Consider the following 16,287-nt stretch of genomic DNA (forward strand, 5'->3'; position numbering starts at 1 on the left):
ATAAAACGACGTGGCGAGACTGGCAGACTCATCTTATTACGCACATTAGGCACATCCTCGTTTTTTTTTCTACCTCCAACTTCTAATTAACAGTGGAGCAATTTTTAGTCTGAAACGTATGTCATTATTTCATTTTTGATCTGGCTAAATTTCAGTGGAAAGTATTGGCTAGAATTAAGGATTGAGGAAGTGGGATCTTCTTTGGGATATGGGTGATTGTACAGGAAAAATGTAAATTGCTCCCGCAGTCACGATGCCAAATCTAGACAGCCCCCAAAACGACTTTTTTGCCCTTAAACTGTCTTACATCAACAGGCTCAAAAAGCTCGTTTACGCCCACTAGCCCCCAGAAGCAACCTCTCATCCACTAGTGAGCGTGCAAGAAAAGTGGGTGAGGGTGGCTGGAGGGGAGCAAATATACGACATGTCATCTTTAGCATCATAAATAAGAAGAACGCAAAAACTAGAAGTCTCCACGCGTGACATCAGCCCGGCTCTATATGAGGAAGGAGGCAGAAAGCATCAGGACCAATCTGGAGTCAGTCACCGCTCAACCTCAGCAGCGCGGAGAAACGCACATGCCTCGCATTTGCGGCTCTCAATCCGTCCAAGTACAACCGCGCGTGGTTTTTGTATCCATTGTTCTTCCTTTGTGACAAACGTTGAAGAAACCCAGGTGAACGGAATCCAATAATTTGACCAAAAAGGGGGGAGGCTGCCTCGCTTTCACTTCATGCACGCTGCAACGAGTTCTTAGCTGTCGGACCTCTGCTCTCTTCTTGGAAACCCAAGTTTTGTCACACAAGGAGTGATGCTGCGTGTTCCCAAGCTGCACTTGCACTCCAGGGGAACCTAACTTAAAAGCCGGACACCGGAGAAGAGTAACACTTCGTTCGATGAAAGGTAATTTGACTGGAGGTTTATGTCGCCGATCGTTTTGTTCACTTTTACGCACCATTGCGCGAAGGTCCTCGAAGGGGCGTTTGTTTCTGTTGGTCTAATTGCCACCGTTTCACCAAATTACGACTTGCAATCAAACTATCACCTCGCGCGTCACTGTTCGGTCTCGGTGTTGATTTCGTCACACTTCCATCACACCAATCTCTTTTGTGATTATCTCCACAGCGCACCGACGTGGACACTCACTAATACTCAGCGGAGGATCATCTCGCTCCATAAAATGATCCCAACTGGCGACCTGATATGTCGCATCTCGTCTGATGTTTGACAAGATTGCAGTTCGACTAAAAGGAACTCCGGGAGAAGATTTTAAAAGAATTCATCGCCAGCCCGCTTGGCACCCCCCACGCCCCTTTTTTAAAAATAAAAATCGGGGTCCGGACAACTTAATAGCCGTCCAGATGCAGTTTCGACTCTTCTCATTTGCCCTGATAGTATTGAACTGTATGGAGTACAGCAGCTGTCAGGCGCCGTCACAACGCTGGAGGAGAAACAAAAGAGGTAAAAGTTACAGCTTCGTACCGCAGCATCCAGATAGTGACTCGTGGGTTCGACGCGTACGCTTTTATGTCTTAATTTTCACAGTGCTATATAGTATTTTACACGCGCCTTTTAAAATTGGGTTCCATTAAAAAATAGCCCAACGTCGTATTCATTGCTTGCTTCTGACAACGCTCAGGTGCGTTTTGGCGTAAACTACACTAATGAACATTCCATAATCTTAGAATAAACCACAATGAACATAACCTCAAATATTAAGTCATCCAACATGGTGTAAGCTTACAAAAGAGTCGTTGAAGGAATGAAGAGGCTGTGTAGTTTTTCGCTGCCGGTATGCGTAAAACGTGCGCAAATACGCCCGGCACGTGTAGCTGCAAACATCGTAATGTTGAGTGAAATTATTCTGTTTAAATATATATCGCCGATAAAAGGATAACTAAATGTTCTATAATTGATGAGAACTAAAAGTGAATCTGTCCAAAACATTGCTGATGCGCATCGCTGCATAGTTACATCTCACGGTGTTCATACAGGGGGTTATTTCATGAATGGTTACGAAATCCCTTTCCCCCGACATATGAATTGCATATCTCCTCTCAAGCCTCCTAAGCTGGTTTTAATTGATCTCATAACCACTTCGAACAGTTGGTAGGAAAGCCGCATAACAATCGCTCAGCGGAGGCGCAGTTGAGCCTCTTTGTAAACACTGCTCTGTACTCTCAATGAACGAGGAGACAGTGAGATTAAGAGAGTTGGCCCCAGCCAAGTCTTCTTTAGACTTGTGACATCGCTCATCGAATCCTTTGGGCGCCCAACGGGTGTAGGCTGGTGTGTCCCCGCTGTGTTTTAATGTCCTAGAGAAATCATTCAAAGTCAGGGAAGGGGGTTGCTTGTACATTGTATGGGAATCACACTTTTAATCATATGCACTGCGTGCCAGGGGGAACCTCCTCACTCTGAAAGCCCTCCACTGTCCATCTGCAAATAATCAGGGAAAGCACTGCGGGGTGCTGGCACACACACACGTTTTTTCACCCTTCTGTTTGCGTTCCTCTATTCTTCTGTCTTGAATGACTGTTAGGTAGAGTTTTAGAGTTATGTTTGTATTTTTGTCCTGTTCAACCATCCTAAAATTGCTGCATGGCACCACATCTTTGCTTCACGACATGTTTGTGTGTGTGTTGGGGTGTATATATATATATATATATATATATATATATATATATATATATATATATATATAATATATATAATATATATATATATATATATATATATATATATATTATATTTTATATATATTTGTATAGTGGACACTCCTCGTTTGTATAGTGGACAGTATCTCCGCCTGTCACGCGGAAGACCAGGGTTCGATTCCCTGACGGGGTGCCAGGCGGCTGGATAAGGCATCGGTTTGGCATATGGGAGATGGTGGTTCGAATCCCGCTTGGGGCAAAAAAATGAGCACTTAACACCATCCAGTGTGGGTCCTTGGGTAAGATCTTTCACGCTAATGTCTACCTCATACAATGATGAGAGACAATGAAACGAATGACATGCCGGCTCAGACGTCGCCACATACATGGATCACTGAATGCTTGGATGTGTAGAAGGTGAACAGGACCCTAAGAGCCTTCGTTGCGAACTTGATGAGGATGTGGAAAACCACACTTGAAGCCAATGGGAAGCCACTTACCCAAGTGTCCATCAAATGTGGCATATACCAAGGTGATGCACTCTCCCCACTGCTGTTCTGCATAGGACTGAACCCCCTAAGCCAAGTAATCACCAAGACAGGCTATGGATACCGCCTCGGAAATGGAGCTAGAATCAGTCACCTCCTCTACATGGATGACATAAAGCTGTATGCTAAGAGCGAAAGGGACATAGATTCCCTGATCCACACAACCAGGATCTACAGCAGCGACATCGGGATGTCATTCGGGCTTGAGAAATGTAGTCGGATGGTGACTAAGAGAGGAAAGGTAGTCCGCACTGAAGGGGTCTCACTCCCTGAAGGAACAATAGCAGACATTGAGGACAGCTACAAGTACCTTGGTATACCACAAGCCAATGGCAACCTCGAACTGGCAACAAGGAAAGCGGCTACGGCCAAATACCTCCAGCGAGTGAGGCAAGTCCTAAGAAGCCAGCTCAATGGCAAGAATAAGACCGGGGCAATAAACAGCCATGCCCTGCCAGTGATTAGATACCCTGCAGGAATAATAAGGTGGCCAAGGCATGTACCACCGGACCATAACTGAAGTGGCTGATCTCAAGAAGTCCTATCATTGGCTAGAAAGGGCTGACCTGAAGGACAGCACAGAGGCACTCATCCTGGCTGCTCAGGAGCAGGCCTTGAGCACCAGAGCCATCGAGGCCCAGATATACCACACCAGACAAGACCCAAGGTGTAGGTTGTGCAAAGAGGCACCTGAGACGATCCAACCCATAACTGCAGAGTGTAAGATGCTGGCAGGGAAAGCCTACATGGAACGCCATAACCAGGTGGCTCGCATAGTCTACCGAAACATCTGTGCGGAGTATGGACTGGAAACCCCAAGGTCAAAATGGGAAACACCTCAGAAGGTGGTGGAGAATGACAGAGCGAAGATCCTGTGGGACTTCCAGATCCAGACTGACAAGATGGTAATGGCGAACCAACCAGATATCGTGATCATAGATAAAGGGCAGAGGAAAGCCGTTGTAGTGGATGTAGCGGTCCCTAGTGATGGAAACATCAGGAAGAAGGAACATGAGAAACTCGAGAAATACCAAGGGCTCAGAGAGGAGCTGGAGAGAGCCTGGAAGGTAAAGGTGACAGTCGTGCCTGTGGTGGTCGGAGCACTCGGGGCAGTGACCCCCAAACTAGATGAGTGGTTGCAACAGATCCCGGGAACAACATCGGACATCTCAGTCCAGAAATGCTTCCTGGCCTCTGGTAGAGGACCCGAGCTGAATGAGGGACGGACACCACCCGAGGGGTGAGATGAGGAATATATATTAGATCCCTCTGCCTGAAAATACTGCAGTCTAGGTCCTCCGTTAGTCAAAATAATCATCACTTTTCTCCCATTTATGGAACCCGTGTGTGTGTGTGTGTGTGTGTTCACGTATGCACGCGTGTGTGTGCGCACGTATGTGCGCGCGTGTGTGTGTGTGTGTGGGTGTGTGTGTGTGTGTGTGTGAGAGATAGAAAGAGAAGGACTGAGACTGTCAGGGCAGATGCATTGGAGATGAGGTCAAAACAGTTTGACTTTAAAAAAAGACTTCAAAGTACATCAGGTGATTCCAGTTTTAAAAACTATTGGGATTTCTTAATCCCTCGGAGGGGTCTTGGCAGAACACCGGAGCAGAAGTGCCATTTGAGTAAGTCAACCGAAACGCTTGATATTTGATTGCTGTTTTTAATCGACCACAGCAACACAGAGAGGTGTATAAGACATCATTGCCCTGTCCAAAAAAAACAAAATCGAGTATTTTTGTAGTCCTCCATGTTCTTCTGACAGGTTTGTACACAGTCCGTCTGGCATGTACCAGGAGCTATCCAAATCGTTCAGCAGTGTTGAGTCCCAGACACACTTGAAAGTCAATTTGGCAACACTGTTCACACCGAGCACAACTGTTTTATGTTTAACAATAACAACACTCATGCCTCTTGGAACACGCATGGAAAAGTTTTGCCACTGATGTGAGACATGCACGTATCAACATAACCAAGTGAGGTGTGAGGGGTGCTCTGTACTGAGCAATTTTGTGAGGATTTCAAGGAGACCAGCTGATTGTTTTAAATGTAGTCAAGTGATTGGGATCTTTTTGATTACAATTATTTTGGAGCTGCATGACACAAACAGTCTGTTTGGTTATGTTTTATACAATTACCCTGCATACATGTCTTAAGGTCAACCACAACATCTTTTAAGATCCAATGCATGAATGGCATCAAAAAATGTAACTTTTATGATTATGGCTAGCAGAGAACCACAGTTTATCCCAGCTGCTATGTTAGGAATGATGGATTTTGAATGTATCGATTCATTTTCTAGTGGAGGAGTTTGACTTTGACAGATTACCAAGCACAATGGGAAAAATGCCATCCAATTTTGAAAACTGACACAAGGGGCTGCTAGTTTTGGCCATCAAGATCTTAAGCACAGTTATGAGCACAAATGTACTCGTTGGGTAACTGGTTAATGGTTCAGAGGTTGTGGATTCAAATTTGGGGTTTTGTCTTCCTGTGTGTCGAGTTTGCTTGTTCTCCTCATTCCTACATGCACGGTAGGATTTGATTAAAATCTTTAACAAATTCTGAACATGCAAATAATATACAAGTGTACAGGAAAGAAAAATCATAGCACAGAATGGACATTCAACTAACTAATCAACTAACCTTGAGGTGAAGTGAAGACTCCAAATTGTTTGTAGGTGTGAACATGAGTGCGAATGGCTCTTTGTCTATATCTGCTCTGAGATTGACGGCCATCCAGTTCAGGGTGCACCCCGCCACTTGCCCAAATGTCACCTGGGATCGGCTCCAGCACACGCACGGCCCTGGTGAGGTTGAGCGGTACGAATGGATTTGACGGATGGATCATTCAAATGTAAACAACATATCACAACAATGTGAGTTTTAACTAAAATGCCATATTGCGGTTATGTCAAACTGCACCGTAAGATAAAGTGTCCTTGGGTGTCTTGAAGGGCGCTTATAAATAAAATTTATTATTATATATTATTATTAAAGGTGTCTTGTGTGTTCTACTCATAGAAATACTGCACATGAGGTAACACATGCCTCTCAGCGTGATCCGGTGCCGTTCTAGCGGACACTACAAAGTACAACCGGAATGGTAAACACATGCATAAGTTTAAAGCTCTCTGACAGTGTCAACATTGAGCATTATTAGCTTTTAATGCAAACTGTTTGATGAGTTATGGCTGGTATTGTATCTCTTTTGATTGATTGATTTTTTTTTTGGGGGGGGGGTGATTGTTTTGTCATGTAAATGACATTTTGCCTTAGAAAGGGCATTATTGACAAGACAACAGTTGGTATTTCTATTTGCTGGCTAATGATGCCGCTGGTGACTACATAAAATCGCACTTGAGTTGCACTGCCAGGAGCAACACAGATACCCAGATGTTGAACAGGTAATGAATATGTACTAGCAGCCAGAGTGGTGAAAAGTTGCCATGTGATACCGTTAACCCCTTCGAATCTGCAGCTCGGAATTTGAACAACCAAACGTCTGCAGCTAATTTGCAATCATTTTATGGTCAATTCGCAGTGATGTGTTGCTGAACTGCCTCTCCAGATGTTTTAAAGAATGAAAGTGTTTAGATGAATCAACTGTGGCCTAGCAGGGTGTAGGGAGCAAAGTCAGAAAGGCATGACACACTGTACTACTGATGACAGTCAGTACAAGGATTGCGGGATGTATTTTGATGCCAAAATCCACAGAAAAGGGTGGTGAGGTGAAACTGATTGAGCCCTTATTTCAGCAAAGAATAATAAGGGCAGACATTAGACAAACATTAGAGTTGGAAACGCTTTCAACTTGTGTCTTTACCCCTGAAAGTTCTGCCCATTTAATAGTTGATAAGGGAAGGCTAGAGACGTACTGTACAATCAAAAATCTCAGACGGTTCCTCTCCATTCTGACCCTGCAAACCAGGCCTATGTGTGCTGAAAGCTTCCACAAATTCCCCAGTTTGTGGTTGGTAGTGTTAATGTTGGAACCCAGCACTTCTGTGCAATATAATCTGTTGATGAGCGCGGAAACGCTCCAAGTGGCTGCTTTATAACCCACATTGCCACTGTAGCTGTTGGAAAAAGGGAAGGCAGCCCTTCTGATGGCATGTCTGTTCACACTGCTCTCTCACATGATGCTTGTCTAATCCAGGTGATGTGAGCCCTGCATCCTGACCTTCTTCTTTCCATAAAACTGTCAAGCTTTGTTGACTTTATTCTTGTGTGGCACCAGCTAACTGACACATTGATGGCTCTGCAGAAAGGCTGAAAAATGATCTGAGGTTTTGATGGGCGAGGAAAAGCAGCAGCCCTCCCTCACTCTCATCGTCCTTGCCGGTGAGAAGAGGGTGGGAGTGGGGGAGGGGGTTTACGGGGTGAGGAAGGCATATTTAAGCAGGTCAGCAGGAACGAGCTGAATGTGAACAGTATCACCTGAGAGGGATTACACAGAGCAGAGTCTTGACCTGAACCCGAGCTCCAAACACACAACCTTTTTTTGTTTTTTTCCTCAGGGCCCTCCGTTAATCTGTGTGTGTGTGTGTGTGTGTGTGTGTGCAAGAGAAGGAAGCAGTTGCGGAACAGCTGACAAATATAAGGTCATCTTGCAGGTGCATATACTTGGTGCTCGAATCAAGCCCAGAACAATGATGCACACTCTCCCTCACAAGCACCTCATTCACCATCCCCAGACACCTCCTCACTCATTAGGCGATGATGGCCACGGCCCATCTTGTGAATTATCAGTCGATATGACGCACAATGAATCACTTTTGTGCTGTATTGATAAATCACATTAGTCTGAGCCCGCCTCCGAACTCTGTCAAAAGACTAGCTCCTTGTTTGACCTACTAACCCGCACAGGTCGACCTTGTCTGTGGCGTCAGCTCCTGCTTGGAGTCACAGCGTATCAGATGAAACTGGTGAAAGGCTCCTCAGTGTGCGCATGCCACACTACAGTGCTGAAAGTCCCGGCAGAAGCGAAAGTATGCGGTTGTATGAATTATCTATGAGGGAGGGTGACAGAGATTCTTTAAGGCCATTAAAATATCCATTGTGCCATTTTTTCCTCATTAATAAAATTATGTTTAATCAAATTAAATAGACAACAAACATTCATGTAGGAGGAGGAGATAAAGGATTCATATTCATACCTTTGACAGTTGCCCTGCTTTGAGGCAAGATGCCCTTACTGGCCACAACATTAGGTCCACACAATTTAATAAAATGCAATAAGACAGCTGAATCAATTCTTATCTGCCTTTGTCAAGAATCTGTTCCCGTGCGCTGCCTGACACAAGAAAATTTGAAACAAACCACGTCTGTTATTGTCACCATATTTTTGTGTCAAACTGGGCCGAATCATTTGGAGGGCTTTTTCCTCTCTTATGTAGTGAAACAAATATATATCACCAAATTAGAAATGCCTTTCCTTATAATGCAGTGCAGCTCTACACCACTGCAAAGTACAAGCGCCATCATAAACAATTGTTCAATTCACATTTTCTTTCTTATGATGCCAATCTAAATCAGAAAATATTTTTATTTTTGGGTGATCTTTTTTTGGTGTGTAGTATTTATATATATATTTACCGGTATACTGCTTGCTTTTTATTTCACTGGATTGTTCAGGTGTACTTAATGTTATGTCCTGCAAATTTTTATTGAAAACAGTACATCGTTATCTTTCGTTCCCATTTTGGGAGGGTGGAGGAGGTACCCAACAGGATCTTCTCCTTCACTGTGAATCATTATAATGACAGGAATCCATATGCTGCCTAAAGATAAGTGCCAAACAGATGTTTTTGTTTTAAGTGACATTTTACCGTAGTGTAAAACCAGATTTGTTCAAAATCTGCGATGACATGAACATTTTATGCAACATATTAATGTGGCAATGACAAACTCTCTAATTGTAGACAAGAAGTTCAGTGTCCCTATTGAATACAAGAGAATGTGCTTAAAACTCACCCAATGTGTACTTGCTCCTTCAAGTGCATGCTCCCTTGAGGCAGTTACACCTCAATATGTTTCCTCATAAAGCTACTAAGTACGACCAGCCAATTTGGTTCCAATGTCTCAAGTTTATTGGATCGTAAAATTTCTAATGCATGGATCATTAGTAACACATAAAATAACAACACAAAAGACGTATTTTTTGGGGGAAAAATGACTCATACAAGTGTTTCACAGGTAGGAGAGCTTCCCGCAGCCCTCAGGCTTGGAGTGAAAGGCACTTCTAGACTACTTTGCTCTCACATTACTAATACACAACTCGAAAAGAATTCACGGACGAGCTGTGCAAAGGTAATGGTGCAGATACAATAGGCTGCCACTGTGTTTTCCCCCAATTAATCTGATCGCGGGAATTGTTTAAATCATCTCATTTCCACCATTTTGCTGTTGATTAAATACACACCTGGACCAAACTAAGAACATAAATACATTTGTTTTCTAGCCAAGTCAATTATGTGTTAAGATAGCAACTTTATTTGACTGGTAACAATGTGATGCAGCTGTCGTCTGGCTCTTATACAAGGCAGAAAACATATTGCCAATTATGAGGTCACTAATAGTTGCCTGACAACTCCAGGAAGGAACAGCCATATATGGGCAAGATTTCAGTGAGCAATGGTATAATTAGGTTGACTACATCATGAGCATACCCCAGGCACCATGGAGCAGTGGATAGCTTGTCTTCCGCACAGTCAGGAGATATGGGTTCAGATCTTGAAGAGGGCGGGTAACAAAGGGGGAAATGTATCGTTCATGTCTCAGTTGGATAGATGGCTTACATGCTGTGTATTGAAGTGGTCAGAATAAAATGCACATTTGCCTCACCGTCAGGCGCTCTTGGTTGAAATCTGCATTGAAACATCTCTGTGTTGGATGTTCTCCGGGTACCCCTCACCACAGTCCAAAACACACATAAGGCTAATTGAAGAATTTAAATGATCATCACGTTTGCAGTAATCCGCCTCTATTGCAGGGGGTTGCATTTCAGAATCCACGATAAAGAAATACCCTATTTAAATTTGGCCTGCGCATGTTTCTGTTGCATTTGTTTGCACTTATTATTTTAAGCTCTTTAAGCACAGTTTTCAAATAATACATACAGTACAACAGGACTCCTGCCGCGGTGGCAAGACACCTCAAATTGTTGTTCTATTTGAAAGTGGTGGCGACAAGCTCCTCCAATTGGAGAGGAGCAGGCAGGGTGATTTATTGTTATTTTGGTAGACGTATTTACAAGTAATGGCACGATTAACCTATCCAAGTTCCCGCCCAGCCATTAACTCTTCTCTGCCGTTTGTGTCCTCCTCCCTCTTAAATTGATCACTTCCAATTACTTCCAGTACTTTCAAATGTGGGCACACTGAAAATCCAGCATTTGTATTGCCACACAACTCTTTCATCCCGAGCGAGTGCCATGGGAAAAGCACTTAACAGTGTACAGATCTCCCTGTGTGTAAAGTAAACCAAGTATATTTTTCCCGCAAACTCAACAAACGTACTATCTGCCAACATTCATCAATGATCATGCCCAAAGATTTACATTTATAAAATTAACGTACAGCCGTCACTTTCTGTAGACGTAAAAAGCAGGATTAAAAAGGAAGAGAAATTGAATAATCTTCAGAAAAAAATGAGAATGAGGCAAAATACTTCCTGTTTTCATTCTTTTTCTTCCAAATTTACACCATGTCAAACAAAATAGTGTGCTGTCATCTTGTGGAATTGCATCTAAATTGGACAAAATGCAGATCAACAATCCATACACCCCAAAAAATCCAAAAAATAGAGGTTAGGTTTTCTGTGCAGTACATGTTAGTGTCGATGGTTGGTTGTTTATATGTACCCTGCGATTGACTGCTGACCAATCCAGGATGCACCCAACAGGCTACAGTTACCTATGACCCCATCAAGGACAAGCAGTATAGAAATTTGATGGACATAACACCCATCAGGTAGTATTGTGAGTACTTTGTGAAGATTCTCTTCTGTGCCCATCTTTTTTGCCTTTTGGTCTCCTTCTAAAGTTCAGAGATCTCAGCATTTCCTGCCCACTAGTCCTTGAATAAGCAATCAGCTGCATTTCATCAGAGAGAATGAGTGCATCACTGTGGCCACTCTGTTCCACCAGTTGATTTCAAACAACTGCCATACTAATACATGTGCTGTACAAGCACATGTGGCGAGGACTCCATAACTTCCTCTCGCAAGCCAGGCTAAAGATAAGCTCCTGCTCGACATACAAAGATGTTTGTGTCTTAGGCAGATGTATCACTTCATTCTACTTCCTTGACATGATTACTACTTTGGCACCCTCTTACGGCATCTTAAAGTAGTATTGAAAGTGAGTCAAGCGAATAGATGAGTTTTCAGCGAATAACTGAAAGAACCATGTCACCATGATGACTCATTCTGGGGACCAGCATTTGTAACCCGTAACTTTAGTGTTTAATGGTTCTAGACAATGCTCTTGTTTGTTATATTGTTGTATTATGTTTTTCTGTGTGCACGCAGGTAGCGAACCATTCCTCATTGATCTGCGAGGCATAGTAATTCTAAACTTCTTGAGGTTTCCTGAGACATTGCATCAACATGTGCAGAAACACACAAAGACACACACACACACACACAAAACACACACACCCTCACATCCACACACTGGCACTCTGTGCAAGAATAATAATATCAGTTAAGTGACTTCTGCCCTACAAACAGTGAGCAATAGAACCCTGGTTGCTAAACCCCTTGCCCACCTCCCTAACACTTGACAGATGGACATGACTCCCTTTCGCCCCCATCTCTCTGACTTCATGGGACCTCTAATTATGCTGACACACCACATCAAAATACAGCTCAGCATGCAATGCTTTTGTTATTGAGAGGAAGTTAGTTGGTCAGATGCAATAAAGCATCTCTCTACAGGGCTTGCCTGTAATTTTGTGAAACAAATATGGCTTTTAAGGAAGGTAAGTGCGCATTAACCCTCTCTGCTGCCCACTTGCTGTCTGATGTAGCAGATCCTCAAGTGGTGATGTGATAAATCTGTAGAATGAAGTGATACTATAAGTTTATGTCTGTGTGGCTTGCTCATGGTGTGAGCCTTCACTAACCTAAATGCTGGAAGGGGTAACTCGAAAAATAATAATTCTCCTACTACGACTTCTACTACTAATAATACAGCCCCAAAACAGCTGGGATGGGCTCCAGCATGCCTCGTGATCCTTGTAAGGAGAAGCAGATCAGAAAATGGATGGATGGATGAATGGAATAATAATACAGACTCATCAGGATGCTCCAGTCGGGGACTGCAAGCAGCCTCTGTCAAGTGTATGTCATGTTTACGACAGAGTTGGAGGCTTATGTTGGAAACACGGCACCTTTGGACGATATGAAAAGCTTGTCTGTGGATTTAGTGTTGAACTAATTATTGGAGGAGAAATAAATGATATAGTGGGAGAGGTTCACACATCCATGTGAGCTCTGGTCTCAAAGCTTGTGTGCGTTGTGTTGTGAAGGGGCCTCATGGCTGCCTGCGGAGTGCAGAAGCACCCGGCATGTTTCTAATCAGGACTTGGGCTGGGAGTCATTACTGGGCCTTGATGCCGAGCTCATTGTCTCTCAGTGACTAAGTGGGGGTGGGCGGGTAACAGAAAGGGGAAACGTAGCGTGCTTGTCAGATGTAAAGAGGTCTTGGAGGGTCATTTGCTGTAGGTTTAAGTGGTCGTAATAAAAGGCACATTGAGAACGTAAGTTATTATATAAAGGCCGTATCAGTAGGAGAATCAATTGACAAAATATGCCTCAGTCTGTTTAACGCACAGACCAGTATCAAACTCAAGGTTTACGGACCAGATCTGTACTAAAACATCATTTTATCTAGCATGCTCCAGCAATTCATGTGTGTCGTATTTTTCATTTTTGGGGGGAGAAATTGGTATCACCATTTCAAATTGACTTCACTTTTAATGTGTTTGGATTGTATAAGCATCCTTTTTGTTACCCCATTTTAAAATGAAGTGAAACGACAGTTGAAAAAGCTATTTTTGTTGTCTTCTGATTTAAAAAAAAACATTGATCAATTTGTTGTGTATGTGCAATATTATGAGTGGAAAATACATCCGAGTCACAATGGATCTTTGAGGGGAACCCCAATAAAATGTCACCTGAGACAAAATGAGTTTGACAGTCTTGTCTTGAAGAGGCACCCACTGTGGTTGTTGGATCAATAATGTAATCAGAATGAGCAAAGTGTCTTCTGCTAGAGCACCATGCCTGTGAATAATTTGTCATTACAACTCATCTTTGAAACTGGCTTTCAGATGTAGTGAATATATTGTATAGTGCATAATATTGTCCTTTTTCTCCCTTACCAGCTTTCCTCATAATCACAGCTTCAAATTCAGCTTAACCATGTAAGCCAAAACAAGCAGACTGCTTGTTAAAAAGTACTTTATATTGGCAGGAGATCAGATGACTGACAACGTGTCATGAGAGTAGTCTCCCGAACTGGCGAGATTGTCACTTAAATTGAGTCTATTGTTTTGGATGTCTGTTATTAGTAAAAAAAAAAAAAAAAAAAAAACTTATTGTCAGCTGGAAACCAAAACATCAAGCAAAGATCACAACCATCTGGTGAACATAAAATGGGTGAGTAGAGTTGAGTGAAAAGATTTTTAGGTAGCCAGAAACTCGATTCAAACCAAAGTTATTTTAAAGTATAAAATATTAGATACATCTGTATGTCAAGGACTGTTTATATAGTCTGGGATAATGCCCCCCCCTCACCCCCCCCCCCCCCCAAAAAAAACGAGTCACACATTTTAATAGGAGTGCAGTAGTTGTAGTTAATTGCACAATTGAAATAAACAGCAGATGTATGGTAAACTAAAGGAAACAACTGATGAGATAGGATGACTTAATGAGCTCCGAAGTGATACATCATCTTTGTATTGTGTTCAACACTGACTTTCCATTAAAACAGCCTCAGTATCTGACACTCGCTAATCCTTCCAGATGAGATCCACACATGGGAAAGGATAATAAAAAGCTTTGAAGTAGTTCTGCAGCACACTGCCTCAACACCCAAGGATGGCACTAAAAGTTTGCTTTTTGAAAATGTAATAAATTTCATCTCACTGCACTCGTAGTGTGTGATTTGCTCACTAAAGGCCTGTTTCCATTGTTGCTGTCTTTGTGAAAATAGTACAGCCAAAGTATATGCTGTCTAGCTGTGGACAAAAGCATGTGTGTGCGCATGTGACAAGACTTACTGAAATTGAATTGTGCATGTTACACTATGGAGACAATGGCACTCTTTTAGTCCACCATATACACTTGTCCTACACAACTTCTAAACTGTATATTGTTTTATATGGATTGGGGCCAGTTTACACAAGCAGCATTCCTGGTTAAGTAAACAGTTGTTAACAGCAGGAGTTACATGGTTTGGCCATCTTCAGAGAGGACTGGTGGAGTTTACATGGTTACTGGCTAATTACTTTCTAACTGGGTATGGCTTTGTTGTGGTAGTGGACAGGAGTGAAGTGCAGCTGACAATGTGGGGCTGGTTAGCTTGTGCGTGCGTGCATCCATATGCATGGGTAGCGAGGACTGTCTTCTCTTACGTATGATGATGTGAGAATAATCAACTGTGGTCCAAAGGCACAAGAGGGGTAAAGTTTGTATCCGACTCTGTGAGAGAGATGTAATTAAAAAAAATGATGGAGTCATCTCATGCAAGACAGACATACAGGGCCTTTTTTCATCAATGGCACAGCTGCACTCGAATGTAGAAACGAGTGCATATTGATCCGTGGTACATCTTTCTGCACCTTACTGGACATTCTGTTGTACAAAGGGCATTTCCATCTCCATGAGCCCGATGTTTGTGACATTTTAGTCGCAGAAATTCATCCGAATCTTAAACCAGCTTGAACCCCGCCTATGTTTGGGGGCATGTAAATCGAACGTGGGGCCTACGGGACCGGAGTTTGTGAACTCTGCTTTCAATGAATGTACCAATCAATGAATCAAAGGTGTTGTCGTTATTGTCATTACTATATTTTTACAATCACCCACTGGCCATGGCCAAGCTATGGAAGGTAGTGTCGTAGGGGGCATGCCTCACACTTGCGACATGAAGAACTGGAGTGGAAGGCGATCTCAGAGTGTTTACTTCATACATCTATGGTCTTGCAAGCCAACTTGATATCATCTGCTAGGGGAGATCGGTTTGCAGTCCTTTCTCAACTCACTTGCTGCCAGACTAGAGCAAATGAGTTTCTTGTTTAGCCACGTAAAGGACTACTCTCACGCGCTGCATTTAAAGGGAGGGGCAGGAACAGCTTGGATTAGCGGTGAATCGAGTCGGCCGTGTTCACCTCCACAACGGCACAAAACGTCATTCAATCAATTAAACCATGCTGCATCAGGTTGCAGGCATCTGCAAAAATATCAACTGAAAGTCCCATGCCAATTAAGACACACTCGTCCTGTTTCCTTACAACAAGTCTTACAGTTGATAAAAGTAGCATGTTATTTTGTTGTTGTTTGTTTTTAGACATCATACGCCCACCATGAACAGCCCTCACCCAAGCATTAATGATGATAGCATGATATACTATATTATGAACGTGTTCACTTGAGTATCTCTTTATTGTTATGTTGCAAAATCTGGCTGGAAAAAACACATCTTGCTGAAAAATAGTCAAATTCAAGCAATTACATATATTGCTTGATTTTCATGATTGGAAATGACATTTTCACAAGGACATATTGCGTCTACACACACTTTATGAAGCTTAAACTGAATTATTTATTGTGGCAGCTCTTTACATTTACATACCTAGGATCACAGTACTTTTCCTGAGAGGAAATTAACTTTGCACATCATTGTTTTCATTATGCTTGATGTGATCCATTTGGACTTTTTTGGACACCCCTGACTCATGGCATTCGTCCTAAGAGTCTATTTCCACATGGCACAGAGGAAAACTTGTGCACGACCCCCCCCCCCCTCCCACACACACACACACACACACACACACACACACATGCAGTCCTAA

General features: G+C 42.8%; 1 protein-coding gene across 1 annotated transcript in view; it reads left to right on the forward strand.

Moving 5' to 3' along the window:
• Positions 1-363: 363 nt before the first annotated feature.
• Positions 364-16,287, forward strand: part of rspo2 (R-spondin 2) — an 82,546-nt gene continuing 66,622 nt past the window's right edge. Inside the window, exons 1-2 of the mRNA XM_052064838.1 lie at positions 364-903; positions 1,126-1,461. Coding sequence (XP_051920798.1) covers positions 1,221-1,461 — 241 coding nt within the window. The 5' untranslated portion in view covers positions 364-903; positions 1,126-1,220. The remainder of the gene's footprint in view (positions 904-1,125; positions 1,462-16,287) is intronic.

Source organism: Hippocampus zosterae, chromosome 5 (assembly GCF_025434085.1).
Source record: "Hippocampus zosterae strain Florida chromosome 5, ASM2543408v3, whole genome shotgun sequence".
In the NCBI taxonomy this organism is placed as follows: domain Eukaryota; kingdom Metazoa; phylum Chordata; class Actinopteri; order Syngnathiformes; family Syngnathidae; genus Hippocampus; species Hippocampus zosterae.